The sequence below is a fragment of the Plectropomus leopardus genome, chromosome 16 (assembly GCF_026936395.1).
Source record: "Plectropomus leopardus strain MGB_pleo_1.0 chromosome 16, ASM2693639v1, whole genome shotgun sequence".
NCBI classification, from domain to species: domain Eukaryota; kingdom Metazoa; phylum Chordata; class Actinopteri; order Perciformes; family Serranidae; genus Plectropomus; species Plectropomus leopardus.
In genome coordinates, this window is record NC_142191.1 from 24,512,667 (window position 1) to 24,532,754 (window position 20,088).

Consider the following 20,088-nt stretch of genomic DNA (forward strand, 5'->3'; position numbering starts at 1 on the left):
CAGATTTTGATTTTATTTCAATTTTCGACTACAAAAAGAATTGCTGACTTGTTAAATAAAAGTTGAAGTGGCACCAAAACCATTAGCAATTCTTCTCCTGGGACAATCCATTTTCATCATTATACATCCACTATAGCTGTTGGCATTTCTTGCTCTTGACCTAAGATGGCTCAGCAGATCGATGTGACATTTTGCCATTTAAAGCAGCAACAGCTATAATCCATATTTTTATAACAACTGATCGAATGTCAATAGGGCGTGAAGGTTTGTTGTGTTTGTAGTATAATAAACCCACAGTGAATTACCCTGCAGTTCCTCTCAGCTTTATATTCAGGGTTTTAGTGTCATAGGCGATTAAAAAATAGTAAATATCTCCAATATAGGTCCTTGTCTTTTTATCTATGATATGATATGTGTATATGATACTGTATGTGATTTATGTGCACAACCAACATGTGTTTAATTCTGCCCTTTGCAATAGACGAGGCACTTTGTACCATGCACTATATACCATAAAGTTTACATTGCTATAGTTCCGGCACTTTTGTCCTCTGTATGGATTTTTGTTTTGTTTTCTTTCTTTCTTTCTTTCTTTCTTTCTTTCTTTCTTTCTTTCTTTCTGTCTTTCTATTGTCTGTTACCTACCAATGGACTAGAGTTGTAAGTTTTCAGTCCTGTTAACCCAGCATTTGTATTTTATACTGATGTGCATTTATATATGTCCCTTTTAAATAAACAATAAATGAAATAAATCAATATACCAATATGAATACCAATGAAGACAATTGCAATAACAGAGAATTACATTTTTTTGTACATAAATGTACCATTTTATAGGCCTATACTATGTGCAACAGCATATGATAACTGCATGATGTCATCCTGTGGGCGGGGTAATGAAAATTTGACAGGAAAATCTAAGGGAGGATGTGAGCGTCGGACTCTCGCATCATCCCCATCACCGCCACCATCCTCTGAGGTGTGTCTCCTGCCGCTGGAGCAGCAGACAGACTGCAGACACACAGACAGGAGACAGATAGTCAGACAGATCACCGACTGAGAACTACTCCATCTCTTTGTCCACACGGAACATGGCGTCAAAATGTCCAAAATGCGACAAGACGGTGTATTTCGGTGAGTGCATGATTGCTGTGACCGCCCAACGTCGAGGTTATTGTCATAAGAGGAGGCTTTGACTGCTGGCTGGGAGTGTTATCATCATGAAAAGATATTCTTTATTTCTTAGTGTATTGTTAGCTTAACATTTGTTTAATGACTAGACGTATTATTTGTCAGCAGCTACAGAGATCATAGAAGACCTGAGGTGACGTGTATTCATTGACAAAAAAGAGGTTTTTCATTCTGTAGAGTTATTTAATGATTATAATAATGTAAGAATATAATGTAATGCCATTAAAAAAAAACTCTTCAAAGAGGCATCCGGGAATATTGTACAAAATATTTCCTTAATTCATGACTTCACCACTTTGTTTAAAAAAAGAAAAGAAAAAAAAACAATATCATTCAATACATTTTTTAAATTTCAGAAAGGGCTTAGTAATATGGCCATAACATTAATATAGTGATAACACACATCATTTTCTGAAATTCTCCGAATCACATGGTAAAAAGTTAGCCCATTGAGTCCAATTATTTTTTTATTATTCTCCATAAAACATACTGCATGTTTTTAAGTATTTCAGACTTAATGTTGCAAAATATTTTGTTGACATTAAGGTTACTGTTGAGTAGTGTGGTGCAATATGGATAAAAATGCCTTTTCTACATTGTTATGTTAAAAGAATACTTTCTCCACAACGTGAACGTTTGTATATCAAGTAAATTTTGTTTTACTCACATGCCTCCAGGGTGAACGAATCCTTAAACAGAAAATTTTTCATGAATTGGAGTCAAAGGGGGCACATGTAACAACAGCAAAACTATATGAAAACATTCGCTTACAAACTCTCACATAACAATAACATAATCAAGTCTTATATGTCCAGTCGAGTGCTCAGTGCTTCCCAAACATGCATCTTTTAAAAAACTTTACTGTTAGGGCATAAACAGTCGTGTGGATGGAAGACTAGCGCACCAAGGCAATTCAGTGCAATGCACAAGCTAAATTCAAACAATAGACTGCGTATAAAGCTCTACTTCCTCCCACTGTATAAAAATGAAGCCAAAATATCCTGGATATAGCTATGACCATCTTGAGCTGGTGATGAGTTTTGGGTTTCTGCTGTCTGACCAATCACAAGTTGCAACATTGAACATACACCAATTTGCACACACAGCTGTCGATCAAATCCAATTTTTATTTGCGTCAACTAAGTTATTAAAATCAGTCCTATCAGAAAAACGAACACTTGAAGATACATCAGGGTGATGAGAACTGCCTCAAATGCTAGAAACTATCCTTGGAAAATATTTATATGGCGTTATTTTTAAGTTTTTAATTTCGACTCATTACCCATTCACTAACATAGGGTAGCCGGGGTTTACACTGCAGCCGGCCACCAGGGGGCCATCAGGACGTTTTGGCTTCACTTTCTGGGAGCTGTCATGTGGCCTATCTTTAAATAAGGTTCAAACCCACACTCTTTCCCAGGTGCGCTACTCATATGTGGAAGTGTGTTAAAAGCTGATCAGCTAATTTAGCATAGCAAGCTATGACCCCAGTATACTGTGGCCTGGTATATAGTGCAGCCAGTTAGGGTGCAACAGTATCTTTATATTACGATTATCATCTCAGAAAATATTATGGTTTCATCATGATACACAGTATTACACATTTTTTCGTTATTATCATTGTCAGTTACAGTGACCCTAAAAGGAATTAGAACAAAAGTTTTTTGGGGGGTTGAACAAACATTTGATCATAATCTAAACTTGAGTTAGTTGTCTTAAAAGCCTTTTAAAAATACATAAAGTAGAAGTGAGATTCTCCGTTCAGTTGCATTTTTTTTCAATACCATAGATAAGCAACTGTGCATGACATAACTCAATTTTCATACCATGGTATACTACCCTACAACCAGTACACAGGCACAACTCTACCAAGTTATAAGTTGAACAGACTAAAAACAAAAGGATAATACAAAAACCAGAGGATAAAATAGTCCTAACAGAAATATGATAGTACTGCAGCAAAACCTCAGTTATGAATTTACAGACATACAGGAAGCTGAATGTTACTGTCAATTCCCACCAGAACAGCAAACATCCTGATGTAATAATCCTCCTACTATAATTATCTGGAGTCTGTTCTGCTCTGCCTCAGTGTGCCTCTGTTTTCTTTTTTTACCAGTTTTGATGTGAAAAGAATGTGACAGTTTCTCTCAAAAAAGTCTAAAAATGCCTCAAATGGTGACTCCCAGAGTCTAACTGGTGACGCAGCCCAGACTGGGCTATAATTGGTTCACTATCTGGATAAGATTACAGAGAGCTGTTTAACAGTCCTTGCAGTCATCAGTCTAAACTGTCAGCATATGACAAATCACCATCTTTACATTTAAGTCCACCTTTTCAATGACCTTTCTCAAGGGAATGTTGGCTGTGTTATTTCGCAGTTTTACATGAGAAAAAAGGTGATATCATCTTGCTCATTGGCAAGTTTAGAGTCCATATTCTATTCAGTTTGGAGCAACACCACATGGCTTTGTAAATAATTTATTGGTTGCTCGTGGCTCACAAGGATCAATTTTCTTTTTGTTCTTTCATCTTCATTGCTCTGGAGAACAGCAGCAGAACCCCGCCCTGCAGGCTCAACCAAACATGCTTCTCTCTCATCCGCCTTGAAACTCTGCAGTAAATTTCCAAGAAATATAATACCTCTGGCGGTAGTTGTTTTGTAGCTGCACAGGGAATTTATTGTGGCGGAGAGGCATTTGACACATTTAAAGCTCATGCATTTGGTCTATTAAGGGATTCTGAGCTTCAAAGTTGTCAGTATCCACCCACAATTTATATTTAAAAAAAAATATTTCCACACAGGTGCATTTCATTGATACAAGACAGATGAAAAAAAGGAAAAGTGTTTAAAAATATTTTAAGAAAATAAATGAATGTAGAACAAGGTGGTGAAGGGAAAGTGAAAATGTAGTTTATGTAGTTTATGAGAAAGTAAAGAAACATCGTTCTTTCAGAAATTCCAGTAGGTTAATGTTATTTGGCCAGCAGATTCTGTAATTCTTACAGGTTATAGGTTCTGGCATGATAACAACACACGACTGTACACTTGTTACGCACACACATGTCCTCAATGCAAAGTGCTCGCTTTGTGCCAAGGTGACTTAATGTCACATATCTCAGTGACAGGCTGACCAGTGAGTCTAAACAGGAAGTGTCACGTTGTATCAGGACCTCTGTGTGTCTGCTGGGATATTCTGGGACTCTCAGCGACCCTCTCTGTTCCTCCGTCCGTCCTTTTGTCCTTTTTAAAAGTACAAAAGTATTAGCATCAAACTTCACTTAAAGAACCAAAAGTACTGAATGTGCAGAATGTCATATTTCAGAATAATGTCTATTAAAATACTAGATTATACTCGTTATGAATTGATGTGTCCATCACTTTAATGCTGCAGCTAGTGAAGGTGGAGCTACATTTTACATTGACTTTTTATTCTGCTTGGTTATTTTAATCTATAAATATACTTTTTTTCCCCTATTTTATGTAGTGGCGTAAAAAAGACAATATTTGAATTGTATTGGAGTAGAAATGTGAAGTAGCAGAAAATGAAATACTCCAGTAAAGTACCACAAAACTGTACTTAAGCACAGTAAGACCTGGGGGTCTGCAGCTTCAAAACACTGCTTCAATTGGATACCACATTCAGAACATTAATGTAGCAGCAAACAGTTATTTGCTATGTAAAGACATAGTGGAGTATTGGCTTCCTGAGCAGAAAATGAATTCACAATAGCTCTGTGTTTTGTTGCAACTGCAACTTCTCTGTTCTGTGTTGTTGTAGATCGTTCAGCAGCGCGTGCATATCAGTGATTTCCTATGTGTGCTTCCCAAGGGTTAGTTTATCGCCACCAATCTGCACTGTGCTGATGTGGCTATTACAGCTGATATGGGGAGGCGTCGTCTCAGGAACCTAGTGCTCACTATCCAGTGATCCCCTCTGGTTAACACTGTTAGCTGTCAGCACTGTTTCTGTTTTAGGCACTGTTTATGGAGTTAGTACTGTTAGCTGCGAACTGCCAGGTCAGTCATCAGGTTGAGAACTGTGTGCAGGCAATAGTTGAAGAGCTCAACCATAGACTGGGTTAATGTCCCATAACCATTTTAAATATGAGCATATAATGTTGTAGTTTTATGACGCAGGTTCCTTGTCTCTTTTTCTGCAGCGGAGAAAGTGTCATCTTTAGGAAAAGACTGGCACAAGTTCTGTCTGAAATGTGAGCGCTGCAACAAGACGTTGAATCCAGGAGGCCACGCTGAGGTAAGAGGAAATGAAAAGACTGGACAAAAGGACTGGAGACGTCTGTAGGGCATATTTTAAGATAATGCTTTAATTTAGAGTATAAATACAATATGTTTAAAGCGAATACTTTATTTTTTTGTGACATCATTAACAAGTAGTGACCCAGTATTGCCATTTTTAAGTGCTTTTATTTTACATGGATAAACTTCTTTGGACTTTTGACTGATCATGAAGCAAAGATCAGCTAAACAGTTAAACTACTTGCTGTAGCTGTTTCAAATACATTGGTTTGAAGAGATATGACTTTATTCGGCCTTTTATAAAAGAGAGGACAACATTCACTGTGGTCAAAGGTCAAAAAGTGATCAAAGTGATTTAGTCAAAGGATGTGTTCACACTGAATGCATATCATAGGAGCAGCTCTTTCATTGGTGTAGTTTGTACACAGAAATATAACATAATGGAAACCAAAGCTGACCCTGACTGTCCTTTTATCAGTTATACTTTAAGGTACTGTGCTGTATGTTAGCATTAATCGCAAACACCACCTAAATTAGGAATTCAAATGTGATATTTCATGGCCTCAGAAAGTTCAAATCAATATTTGTGAACTCTCAAAGCCAGAGACCAGATAAGTAAGTCTCAAACTTGTGACAACATAACATATAAAGGCTGCGTCATCTTTGATTGCCCCCTAGTGGCTGGCTGGAGAGTAGTTTATAAACCCCACCTCATTCATGAGCTCATCATCAATGGAGCACTTCCAGACTTTATACTTATGACATCTCAAATTTGAGTTTTACCACTCTTTTTTTTATTTTGGAGAGAGTTGTTCATGTTAACCAAGATTTTTTGAGTGTCTTAGACCATAGGAATAACATGTATGAATTTTGAAAATGGGCATAGTTCCTCTTTAATAACTTAACTGTCTATTATTCAGAACTCTAATTGTTCTGTGGCATTTATGGCTTTTTAATTAGCTTTTAAAGAGAAAGTAAAGTACTGAGAAGCACAGCTGAGCTGACAAAGGTGTTCTCAGTCAGCACTGCTAAAAACTACTGATTTAGTCAGTGACAGTGCTGATTCTCTGCAGTCACTTTAAGATTTGTGAACACATCTAAAGTGAGTGAAATAAGAGCCTGGGTTGATTTAAAAAAAGAAAAAAAAGGAGCTGAATGTTAGACTGAAAACCACGGCTAAAACATCTCCGGTGTGTATGACCCTTAATGATCCTGGCATGTCTGTGAAAATCCATTAGAGAGCATTAACTGAAAGAACATCAATGCCTGACAGAAAAAGGGCTCATTAGTTCAGATGAAGCCTGCCATGTTGTTTATTATATCACTGAAAGGGGTCATTCATAAAAGTCAAGCTAAAGGACAAGACATTTTCCTGAAAAAGACACATTAGTCTCTATTTATGTGAAACAACACAGTTATCAAAAAGAGCACAGTGTGTCATTTACTGAGGAACTGGCTTTTACAGAGAGACAAAAAAAACAATGAGGATAAACAGACCATAAAAGGGACTGATTCTCATATTTAGATCTGTAGTCATAGTACTTTTTAAATTACTGTGAACAGAGAAAATAACAGAGAGCAGACGTGTCTTAAAAATGTCTGTGAATAAGTCTTGCTTCGTTTGTTATTTGATATAATGTGAATCCAAACAGGTTTAATACAAAAATTATAAAACTAAATCTTTTCACTCTGGTTGAGAACAGTGAGAAACTGGGCTTGGATGGCTCTGCTCACCCCCCCAACCACCCTCCCTCTTGTATTTTGCAGCATGATGGGACGCCTTATTGCCACAAGCCGTGCTACGCCACCCTCTTTGGACCAAAAGGTGATGTCTCACCTGATGTTTATGTATTTAAAAGTATTTAAACCTTTGAATCCTAAACAAATTGGTTTGATATCTTTTTCAAAAATTGCAAGATATGAGTAGATTTATAAAAATATTTAAAAACTAAAATGAACAAAATCTGGGGGAAATGATAAAAACATTGATGAAAATTACTATAACTAAATAATAACATTTTAAATAATGTTACAGATTATTTTTTGTTAATTTTTGCTCTTTGCTCATTCCCATTTTTTTGAAAGAAATTAATCCAATTTGCTCAGATTTAAAAAAATTAATGTTTGCGTGTGTTTTAGGGGTGAACATCGGCGGAGCTGGCTCCTATGTGTATGACGCTCCTGTCAACGAAGCCCCTGCTGCCGTTTCCATGGAAACAGATGCCAAACCAGAGGAGGAGAAAAAAGCCCACGCACGGGGACCAGTAAAGGGTGAGAAATATGTGGAGCAAAACAGAAAATCCGTCATATGTCAACGTCAAAAAAAGTCAACGTCTGCTCCAAGAGTATCCTCTCTGGAGGTTTTAGGAGGTTTAGTTCATGTCACTTTAGTTGCATTGATGATTGACATATAAAGATATTGGTGTTAGATTTTGAAGAATAAGTAAAAATTTAACTGAACGACAAAAACTGGCAAAGGACTGATGCAGATGAAGATGTTTCAAAAAGATGTGTAAAAAAACAGCAATATGAAAATAGCAAAAAGGGTGATAACAGAGATCATGCGTGTGTTGGGAGAAATACACATAACTCCAGTTCAATGTGTCTTTTTTCAGCTGCAAGCTTCTCATCTTTCTCTGGGGGGCCCAACATCTGCCCCAGATGTAACAAGACAGTTTATTTCGGTAAGCAGATAGGTTACTTCATATCTCACAGTTTGTATGTACTATGCGAGTGTTGGAATTTGTCTGTCTAACGGTGACTGGTTTCCATGGTGACTATCTCCATGGTGGTGTGTGTGTGTGTGTGTGTGTGTGTGTGTGTGTGTGTTTATAGCTGAGAAGGTGTCCTCTCTTGGGAAGAACTGGCACCGGCCCTGTCTGCGCTGTGAGAGATGCAGTAAGACTCTGGCTCCTGGCAGCCACGCAGAGGTGAAAGACACAAAACACATTCATAACACTGGATGTGTCCTGATATTTCTGATGATTTTTGTTGTTTTTCATAATATAAAAACTCTTTCTTTCTGTTCTTTTCTGTTGCAGCATGATGGACAACCATACTGCCACAAACCGTGCTACGCGGTGCTGTTTGGGCCCAAAGGTATGAAGGCAGAAACACTGGGCAGCAGCAGGCTGGTGTCTAGAGAGACTCACATTAGCTGTTTTTACACAGAAATCACACAACAGGGCCGCTCCAAAGTCTCTACTTTATACCACCTTTTTCATTTTTTACACAGAACTAAACAACAACAGCATCATGATGCCCTAGTGTGTCATTTTAGATAGCATGTCAGCATCGTGGAATTAAAAGAGCCGTAACGGGTAACACAAAAGCGTCTGTCTCTAGTGTGACACGTACACATTAGCAGCACTTTCAAAACAAAAACAAAGACATAACATGGCAATAACTATCATTTAACATCTGTTATATGGCAGCTGATCCCTGGCCTTATTGTCTCCCAAATTTGGGGGAATTTCTCTTCTTCTTTGAGTTAGCCACCAACTACCACCTTGGTCATACACACAACCCGACAAAATGTCACACTTGTCCCATTCAAGGCCCCATCCTGCCGGCTGTCCCTTTTACACAGACATTGACTTGACGCTCTTAATATCTCTGCAGCCAGCTGAAAGGCAAGACAAGTCTGCGCTTCCATTCCACAATCGTAAACTCTGTAGAGAACAGTGAGGTTGAATAATGGCGAAACATTCCTTGAATATGAAGTGCCAAATGTGCTATCAAGACATTGCTTCAAAAACTCTCCAAGTCCCCAAACAACAGCACGCAGAGAGTCATTTTAGATCCACAAATATTTATCAGAGACAATTGTATCGGTTGCATCAAACCTTGGTGGATGAAACCAAATGAAATATTTTTGTGGACTTGAAAAGAGAAGAAATCTATTATGACCTTACTGCTCTTGCTTATGCCATAGCTGCAAAAATATAATCCTGTGTATAATCCTATATAACCATTCAAAGTTAACTTGTTCATTAGCAGATTTCCATTTCACAAAACTGTGGCTGTTTTTTCAAAGGGAATGACTGATGCAGTCTCCTTTGCGATTATATAGGCTCTGTTCACAATTTACAATTCATATGTGCTACATGCCCTGTGGTGGGTGCTGTGGGATTCTCCTTAGCAAGCAAGCGGGAAAGTGGCTTTAGAAGAAGAAAACGGGGAAATACAGATGTATGGAGCCCCAGAGGTGCCATGGAGGGAAAATAAACAAGTAGTGCTCTTGATTTCAAGGTCCGGTATATAGGATTAATTGGAATATTTTGGCAGAATGATATATTATATATATATTATATTTTTTCATCAATTTATAATCACCTGAAAGTAAGAACTGTTGTGTTTTTGTTAGTTTAGAATGAGCCATTTATATGTGCATACAGAGAGGGTCATCTCACATGCAGTCCACAATGTTGTTTCTACAGTAGCCCAGAGCAGACAAACCAAACACCAGCTCTATATAACACCACCATAGTTCTCCTTCATGCTTGGCACACCAGAGTATTACAATTTGCAACCTCACCACTAGATGCCACTAATACTTCACATGGACCTTTGATATTCTTCTAACAGGCTCTGTCTCTCACTCTCACGCCACCCAAATAAAGCCAGAGGATTATCAGTTAGGCTCTCCTGTACATTACTCTTTGCCACAGCTTTTATTGGGAATATTTCAACTGAAGAAAGTAGTCCCAGTGAAAAGTGCTGAACAGTGTATATTTATTTTATAGTGTTGGCAGAATTTTCAGAGGAAGCTATTCCAAAATTATTGTAACAGGAAATTTTGTTGTTGTTGAACTGGCCCTTTAACGGTAAAAGCTGTCTATTTGCCCTCTCTCAGGTGTAAACACTGGAGGTGTTGGCAGCTACATCTACGATGAGCCTGAAGCTGAGGCACAGCCCTGAGCCCTGATGCTCCAGGGCCTCCAGGACCTCCAGGACCCTAAATTGTCTCTGATTTGCCTTCTATAGTCATGGTGACGGATGATATGTACCGCGATCACAGGGATGGATATTTAGATGTTTCTGTTGTATTTGTATATTGTTTATATATCTATTTTTTGTACCAATACGAACCTTTAACATGTCCTCCCATGTGAGTTTCAGATTTGCCTTTAAGTTTCTTGGTTCTCTTTGCCAAATAATTATGTAGTGGATAGAAGCGCCTGCGTCACTCATGATTGCTAGTTTATCAGACTTTTGTGCACTTACAAGATGTACTGTATGGAACTTACCAGCCCTCCTATTTATTGTCAGTGTTTTTGTAGAACAGGTTCATCCTGGTTCTAAAAAGAGGGATGAGTGTAGATGTAGCTGTACACACACAGACGTGAATTTTACTGAATGTTATGAAGGTGAGTTTGGGGTCTGTTAGGAACAAAACGTTTTCAATTGTGCATCACATTTTCTACAGTAAAACTGTGTGATACCCAACCTTTGTTCAGAGTCTGTGGATATTTGTTTATTTATTATAAGTAAGCAACAATACTCACAAGGTATTTAGCAAAACAGAGCACACCATAAACAAAAAGTCTTTAGGGCTGCAACTAAAAGTATTTTCATATCTATTCATCTGTCATTTTAGGCCTCTACACCGGCCCAGGCTGGAGGCATTATGTTTTCACCTGGTCCATGTACACTCCTATTCCCAAACAGTCCCTTGCTTGTGAATGTGATACCTCATGGGTGCCTCAAGGAAATGTCTTCAAATTTGGCACAAACATCTGATTTGAGGTAACAATGACCTCATTATATTTTGATGGTCAAAGGTCAAGGTCACTGTGACCTTGCATTTTTCTCATTCTTGTAAATGTAATGTCTCAAGGACATCTGGAAGGAATTTCCTCCAATTCTGCACAAAGGTCCAGGTGGACTCAATAACTGACTAATGAAATTTTGCAAGTAAATAGATCCTTACAGTAGAGAGTATTTATAGTCAGTATATCTAATCAGAATTATACAGCCATTATACATTTATTTATCCAAAGCACAGAGTGAACAGCAGGCACTCCAGTTGATCCAGTTGATCATCTCTTTCATCTCCTGCTTGCCTTAGCAAAGTGCCAAACAATAAAAAAAATGTAACGTCATTGACAGGATGAAGTCAGACACGCCCCTTACTGGAAACAAGGTCCCCGGAAGTGTAGATTTATTGTCCATCCATGCTAACAACATTAGTACTATCGGAAGCTGAGAGACATTGTCTACAAAATAAGAGTATAGAAAGGGACAGCACTGTATCAATACGCTGCAGTAACCAGTAATGTAAAGTACAGTTATGAAGCACAACTTTGCGGCATGTCCACTGCATTTTAAGCAGTACTTTTTAATCCACAGCATTTATCTTACAACTTCGCAAATGCATACTTTATACAAAACATGTCATCAGGTTGTTAAAAAATGGCACATTGCCGGAGATCAAATTACTTCATAGTACAAGATACACTTTGAAATGTCTTTTTTGCATGTTTCAGGAATAGTGGTCAAAAATATAGCAATAATATTGTAATATATTGTGAAATAACAATGCAAACCATTGTGCCCACATTATTAACACAGAGGAGGACAAATCACCATTAAATATCAAATAACAAATATCAAATAACTATACATGAATGATCAATAAATGAAATATGCATACACACGCACACAAACACACAATATATAAATATAATAGTATTTATGTTTTATGGATTTAACAACATAGTCTGTGCATCAATGTTTATATGTATGTTTATTCACTTATTTATTTATTTAACACCGACTAAAGGGCACTCCATAGAAACATGCAGGGGATCTATGAAGGTTGTAGGCTTACTTAAAAGCACATTTAACTTCTATCAAGGTCGTAGAAGACACCGTTCATGCAATACGTCTATAAAATAAAAAAAAAAACTTTACATTATTTCTACAATTTCATTTAGCAAACGCTTTAATCCAAAGCGACGTACAACACAAGCAAGAATTTAGACTTAAGGAAAAAACCCTTAGTAAGTGCAAAAAGTGCTTCAGGTGTGATTGGTCACAGGTATTGCCCTCTAGTGGCAGAAGAAGTGCCACCACAGCCCCCATTTATTTTCCTATTTTTATTATCAATCTTGCACAGATCCTATGAAAACAGCGCGTGTGAGCAGAAATGTAATGTATGCTGACTGCATATTCCGCAGTCCGCATTGCATCTGTAGTTCCTCAATAAGCCGTCTTATTTTGAAAAAACTCGGCGGACGTTTTACTGCGTCTGTCTTTATGCTAACGCTACTTCTGCTTTGAGAGGCTCACTCGCGCCGTCCAAAACATCCATGTCCCCGACGCCATCTCAGGACAAAGGACGCCCGTTGGGTTTTTAGCTGTAGAAATAATAATTCAAATCCCACAAGTTTACGCACAGGGACGTCTCGGACAACACAGCGATATATCCGTTCAGCTCGTCTTTCTGCGTGGATAAGAAAGTGTATTATCCAAAGCTTGGTTAGCTAACTGTTAGCTCGTGACGTTGTTAGCTAAACTAACTTAGCCGTGGAGGAATTTCACAGCCTGTTTATGTTTTCGCCAGCTCAAAGACATGTTGGACGGATCTCCGGCTCGCAGCGATGAAGCCAACATCGGCAACGTCGAAAACAAAAGCCCGATATCGCTGATCTCCGGGAGCGATGGGGTAAACACGGGCAACAAGGCGAGGCAGGCGCTGCTGAAGAAAGGAGGGAGGAAGCTGCGGTCGACGGCGCCGCTGCATCACCAGAAGCCTCCGAGACACAGTCCCAACATCCGCCTGTCCGACCACAACAACAACACTCTGGCTGCTTCATCTGCCAACAAACCCTCAGTTCAGCCCGGGAGCGAGCTCCCAGCCGGGACACAGACTGTGCTGACCCTCCATCACCTCAAACAGGGAGCCAAGAAAGAGGTAACCGTCCTGGTTTGTTGTTGTTGTCTGTGCTGCGGCTCTGAGAGATGATCAGCAATGTTTACTGCCCATTTTAGCCAGTTGGAGTAAAGACAATTATTATTATTATTATTAATAATAATAATAATATTATTACTAATTTAACATGACATCTAGTGTTTGTTCAATAATCTCAGTTAATTAATATTTTTTAAGCAAAATTACCAAAACATCCCCTCATATAAATATTGTCCCTTTTTTCATGAGTGTAAAATGGGCATAGTACACTATTTTTAAAAAAAAAAAATTTTTTACGTGTTATAGACAAGGGATGAGTATTAAGTAATCGATTATTCGGTTATAAATAATTAGTACTCTATTAACCCAGAAAACAGTCTGCAGCTTTAAGTAAGTTATTTGCAGACCTATTCCCATCTCTATCAGAGTATTTTGTTAAACTTTGTAATCGTAAAGCCTATTAAAACATAATGAAGTTCATCAAACAAGCAAAATCCCAATGTATTCTTTTAATAAAGTGGATTTAACAATGACAGTGAGCTGTAGTGCCTGAGGCGGTTTGAAGTGACGCAGTTACTAATCGTTGTTGTGAAGAATCGAAAGTAGATGTGTGTGTGGTGAACAAGCCGGTCTTCCTCTTTTACTGGCAGCTACTGAGATAAAAGCCTCACTGCTGCTGGCAGTATTGTCTGTAAAAAAAAAAAAAAAAGAAAGAAAGCAAGCAGAGGAAGCTTGTGTAAACAGTGCAGGTTTCATAAAACTTCAAATATGTTTATGATGCAGGGCTTGTACTCAACTTTTCACATTATTATGGGCTCTTGTCTTTTTAAACCTTGTTACATAAACAGTTATGCACTGACATCCCATCTGTAATACAGGTGTGATAGTTATTGAAAGAAGACTCCCTTGGAGCTTGATTCAAACACAGGTTAAGATATTTCATGGACTATAATTCCCTGAGGATGTTAATTGGACAAATACAAAAACGAGTTTTTTGAAGGTTTGATATAAATGCATTCCTAGCTTGAGGTTTGCCTAAACTGCTGAAGCTTGTAGACTATTTTTTGTCTAACCACCTGACCTTTGCGTGTGCTTGTCCTCTTTATGCTCACAAAACAAAAACAAACTGCTAAGCAAGTAAAACAAATGAATTAGTACACTGATCCTACATAGTTTTTCTTGTTCCAGGTGCAGTACTTAAACGTATACCATGCAGGATTGTCAGCTAATGTTTCAAACATGCTCGCCAGCACTAAGCAAAAGTTAAAGCCAACCCCAGATTCACTTTCATGTAGGGTTTACCTTACTGTACTTATTTATTTATTTTTTATTCATCTGGCACCTGGTTGCCCCCTTTTTATCAGGCCCTAACCTCATTTGAGAGCTTTGGAGGTACCGGCCCATAAACACCCTGAACACAGAAAATAAGAACATACAGGCAGAGAACAGAGTCTCTGCAGAGCTCATAAAATGCTCAACGGTGCCATGTCCTTGATTGTGAACAACTGAGGCTTTTGAGGATGCCTCTTTTATTCCTGGTCATGATACCATCATCTGTTACCAGTTAACCTGTATTCCTGGGGAATGTTCCAGGTGTTTTTGATCATTCACAGCTTTCCCAGTCTCTGGTTGCCCCTATCCTAACTTTTTAGAACCTGTTGCAGACATCAAATTTAGAATGACTGTATATTTACAAAAACCAATAAAGTTCCTCAGTTTGAACACTAAATATCTAGCCTTTGTATCAGTGCTGGACCCGACTCAAAAGTATGCCAGTCAAACAGGATGTGGCTCGTTTTGTTTTGCATACTACTTATTTAAAGATTGAACAGGCTCCAGGGGATGTTCATCGACACACACATATACATGTAATATACTAAACAAGCTAACAGTGCTAACGACGGCTCATAAATGTGCAACAGCGTTGTTTTTGCTGAGACTTGCTATCAAACTAAAGCCAGGAATTGTATCGTAAAGTTACTGTGTGCTTTAAATTCACCACCTCTAAGCAGAAGGTCTCTTCTCTCTCCTCCGCTGTGCCGCTGCCTGCATGTCTGCAGCTCCCTGTAGACTAGCGTGAAAGTCAAAAGCACTCTCTCCACAGGGGAACAAATTTCCCCCAGAAAAACACGGAAGCAATCTACCGAGGGTGTCCGGCTGATGATTCAAATCTCCGACTCACTAAGAGCAGCCCTAAACTGTACTGTATTTAACTCAAAGATATGCAAAACATTTCATTCAGTCTTTATATACATTTTACACAGTTCCAACTTTTTTGGGATCAGGGTTGTATTGTTTCCATGGCCACAAATTAAATTTCATGCTCCACATGAGGATGTTGTCTTGCCTAGTATAGAATAATAATATTTATTAGATATCTGTATTAATAAGGACATTTGTTTTTGTTTCTTAGCTGCTAAAATCCAAAGGTGGCAGAGTGGAGCGGGGATCCACACAGCCAGATGGCCAACCTGCTCGCAACCTGCCCCGAAATGATCAAATCGCCCAGAACATGATCAAACGGAGTCACAAGCCCAAGCCGGGCCAAACCACCGCACCACCTAGCTCTGCAAAGAAAAAAGATAACGGCAGTCCGAATAAGCCCTCATCTCTCCACCAGCCTGCACTCCGGGAGCAGAAAAAACCCCTCCACAACTCCAACAACGTGAAGATCTTCAACACTCCGCCTGCTGAAGCTGCACCTGAATACCTCAAAGATGGCGAGAAGGTCTACGCCGGGGCTAAGTTCAGCGAGCCGCCGTCACCGAGTGTCTTACCTAAACCGCCCAGTCACTGGGTCGGAGAAAATGAGCCTGAACAGAGCAACCAAAGCCGAGAGCAAATGACTGTTCACTTAAAGTCGCTGCTGAAGGTTCAGGATAACAATAATGACCACGTCTGATATCAGATCGACACTTAATGCCAACGATTGGAAAATAGGCATTAAGCTGAATTGAGTTTGGCCCTTTAACACACTGCAATACAATGAAGGGAGTTTTTTTTTTTATTAACTGTAGTACAATTTCCCAGAATTCAACTTGCTGCCTGCATTTGTGAACATTTTGGAGATGACGTGTTGTTGCTGGAGATCTGACTGACATGCTGCGTACGTCAGGTGTGTTTCAAACACTTTCGGCCTTCTTGTTGGCAGAGGGAAGAGAAAGTGCGGTGTTTTTGTGAATTTGTGTCGTGGGAGGTTGAGGTCGTCTCCAGTAGCAACACGATCAGCGTCTCATGTTTACATTATGCAAAGTGAGGATGGCACTTTTTTGTGAATGCTCTTCAAAAGGCAGCCTTGGGTTGATTTTTTTTAAAAGAACTTATGTAAATGTACAAAATATATTGTAAACATATATTTGTGTATATTTTTCCTTGTTATTTTAACTGAGATTCTAGTTTTGTTACTGAGGTTTTTTCCAAAAAAAAAACAAGAAAAAAAAAAGAAAAAATGTCCCCTGCGAACTGAGGCACTTTGTTACAGCTGCTTCAGTGTGAGGCTCAGTGGACGCGAGAAAGACTTTTCTAACTGATTTGCACTGAAAATCAGGAAGGGCAGGACATTTGTTGTTCCAAAGCTTTAACAGCCACTTTGACGATTTCATCAGCCAGCGTTGAGCACAGGAGAGGACTTCCAGATTTCGGCTGGGCACCTTTCGAAATGGCTCTGATACAAATCAGCATTTTCTAGCTGGTGGCTGAAGCTCTTTCCCTTCCTCGAAAACGGGTCCAAACGGTGGAAAAGCCAAGAGTTGAATCAGGGACTGTGGGGCTGTCGAAGCCTCGGTGAACTGAAGAGAAGACGACAATGTGAAAAGTCTCACAACCAGCTGCTGCAGAGAGCCAGTATCCACACCGAGAAATTTTCTTTTCTTTTTTTTTATCTCTATTGCACTGACTCAGAGTACGTTCACATTAAGCCGGCTACGTTAAAAAAAAAAAATCTCTCTGTATCGGCCGTCTGTCCACACTGAGCTGCTGTCTTTCACGACCAAAAACAAAACTTTTTCCTGAACAGTATCCAGGCTGGCTTCATGTTTCAGTTGCAGCTACAACAATTAATCAATTAATTGACTAGTTGACAGCTATTTAATTCATCACCAACTAATCTGATTATCTAATAATCTGTTTGAATACAATTCTAAGATTGAATATAGCCAATAGTCAAAATTCGCTGATTTGAGCGCCTTGAATGTGAATATTTTCATTTTTTCTTACTCACCCATAAAAAATAAACTAATCAATTAATCAAGAAAAAAATCAGATTAACGGACAATGAAAATACGGGGATAACTGTATATTTTTGAGGAGTGTGTGGCAGTTTAATTTAAAAAGCATTAAAAAGATAGTCTTCTGTCACTTTGTGAGTTTCTCTGTGATCAGCAATCCTAATTGTCAGAAAGTTGATTTTGTGAAATTAGATTCAGTCCAGTTGAGAAAGTCATGAATTGATGGACAGAAAAAAATGATCTGCAACTATTTTGATCATCTGTTAATTATTTGATTCACTGTCCAAGCTGTTAAGCAAAGGATTTTCTGCTTCCAGCTCCACAAAATGTGATGATTTCTTTTGGACTGTCTGTCGGGATAAAGGATTTACTGTAAAAGAAACAATTTTCTGATATTTTTGTAGAAAGGTGCAAAAATAAGGAATCAGTAACGAAAATAATAATTGGTCATCTCCCCAGTCATATTATTATTCTGAAATAACGACTTTATGTTAAAGCTGGTTAAGATGCAGTTTGTCCTCACTTATGTACAGTAAGTGAGGACGAAAGAACTGAATTCGGCTCTATTAACAGACGATGTAGGTGATCACAGAGCAGAAGGGGACAGAAAACAGGTGTGAAGACGTTAATGTTGGCCCCGCTCCTCATTAGATGTCAGCTGTGATGATAGTTTGCAGAACAAAAAGGGGACAAAGAGAAAGAGATTACGCGTAAATGTTTCAGTGTGGACAGCATAAAAACGCATTGTTTTTAACACGTAAACTGAGTTTTAAAGATTGTATGGCTTCATGTGGACGTAGTCTCACTTTTTTCAGTATGTTTTAAAGGGGACTTGGTTTCACACACTTCACTTCACATACCTCTTTACCTTTTCATTTCTTTAAGATACTTTAAAGCACGTTAATGTTTACCAAGAGTGCAGTATGTGTTAAATTTGACACAGATGATCTTGTGATGATGTACCACGTGTTCTTTTTTATTATTATTATTTGAGTGGTTTCTGTGGATGCAGGCAGCTGCTGGATCTTATTTCTTGACCTCTGTGACGTCACGTAAATGGAAAATTGTATTACCGTATCCCCGAAAACTGCCCATTTTATTACAGTGTTTTAAAATGATTTCATTCCAGTCATGAGAACATGCTTAACGATTCATCTCCATGTTACAATTTGGGAAATTGATTTTATCAAGTCATTAATATCTAAATTAAAATTCTATTAAAATATTGGTTACCCCTATTATACGTTGCCTTTGTGTTTATTATAAGCTAGGATAAGTGAAGATGTCAGTTTTTTGTCTTGCTGCAGATGGTTATAATTTTTTTTCAATTGTATTCATTTACTTAAAATGGCAAGAAAAATTATTTGAACTAATTTCACAATTTGATTTTTTTAAAAATTCTTTTGGGGAGTTTAGACCATGTAAATTCAGCATTACTTTCTTCCCTTTCAGGTACTTTTGGTATATGCAGCTGGTTGGCAGCTGTAATGTCTAATTTGCGAGTAACGAACTGCTAGAGCGAACTAGCAGTTTGCTCATCCACAAATGCTTGGCAAGTAGGTGTTTTCCCTTTTTAAATACTCACATAAGATCTTGGTAATGAGATAAAATATTATGAAAAAGTTGTGAGAATTCATTAGAAAAAGTGTGTGGGAACCCTGTAAAATCTGCGAGCTGTTTGTGCATCCTGCTAACGAGCAGATGAACACACACTCAGGATCCCAAACATAACCTCAGTGACGGCGGTAATGCAGACCAACGGCCAGCAGGTGTCTTCAATTGTCTCGTTTTTCATCATGAGAAGAACAAGCCACCACGTCTCTGCTGCTGTTGTAACTTTATCAAGTGCGAAAAAACATCCTGCATGTCTTTCACAACCTGCAACAATGACCAAAGAGCTCAGTAACTGCCTAAACCTTTTCCTTACTAAAAATGACTTCAAATTCTGCTATTTTTTATTACTATTCTCCTACTTGCGTAGGTGTGTAAAAACAGTTTTTGTGATGAGAAACTGATGATGAGGGCATTTCAGAAAATCAAGAACTACTCTTCATTAACGTCTCAGTTTAAAATAACTTACATCCTACAGTTCAAATACCAATATATGTTGCTATTATGTTTATTTATAGCACAAGGCTAAATTATGGTAGTTTCATGAGATGTTAAAACAATACAAGAAAGCAAATACAAATGGGGATTGAGAGTTAAATATATATCTTGACAGTTTTCGCCCGGCTCGTGGCCTTACTGTCCATCAAATTTCTTTGTGACAACCAGCGAAAGAGACAACTGAACAAGCAAACCAACTAAAACCAAAACCTCAGTTTTAATATGCAGAGATTAAGTTAACGGCCTGCGTGTCTTCAGTTTTCTCCGCAGTCAAATCAAACGTTTTTGAGGCCAAAGATGATTTTCAGTGGAAAATCTGTTTCTGCATAAACATCCTGAGACAAACAGCCATCCAAAAGTAGAGAAATAAACTTCTTATTGCAAAT

At 38.3% G+C, this 20,088-nt stretch overlaps 2 protein-coding genes across 2 annotated transcripts; both read left to right on the plus strand.

Annotated features, from left to right (window-relative positions):
• The first annotated feature begins 910 nt into the window (after window positions 1-910).
• crip2l (cysteine-rich protein 2-like) lies at window positions 911-10,900 on the plus strand. The gene is made up of 8 exons (XM_042503300.2): window positions 911-1,134; window positions 5,356-5,450; window positions 7,220-7,277; window positions 7,592-7,723; window positions 8,068-8,136; window positions 8,288-8,382; window positions 8,494-8,551; window positions 10,308-10,900. Exons 1-8 carry the CDS (start codon window positions 1,092-1,094, stop codon window positions 10,370-10,372), a joined length of 615 nt encoding a protein of 204 aa, XP_042359234.1. The 5' UTR covers window positions 911-1,091; the 3' UTR covers window positions 10,373-10,900.
• Window positions 10,901-12,719: 1,819 nt separating this feature from the next.
• On the plus strand, window positions 12,720-18,831 carry pnrc1 (proline-rich nuclear receptor coactivator 1). Its single transcript, XM_088089161.1, has 2 exons — window positions 12,720-13,370; window positions 15,781-18,831. Exons 1-2 carry the CDS (start codon window positions 13,029-13,031, stop codon window positions 16,267-16,269), a joined length of 831 nt encoding a protein of 276 aa, XP_087945287.1. The 5' UTR covers window positions 12,720-13,028; the 3' UTR covers window positions 16,270-18,831.
• The last annotated feature ends 1,257 nt before the right edge of the window (window positions 18,832-20,088 follow it).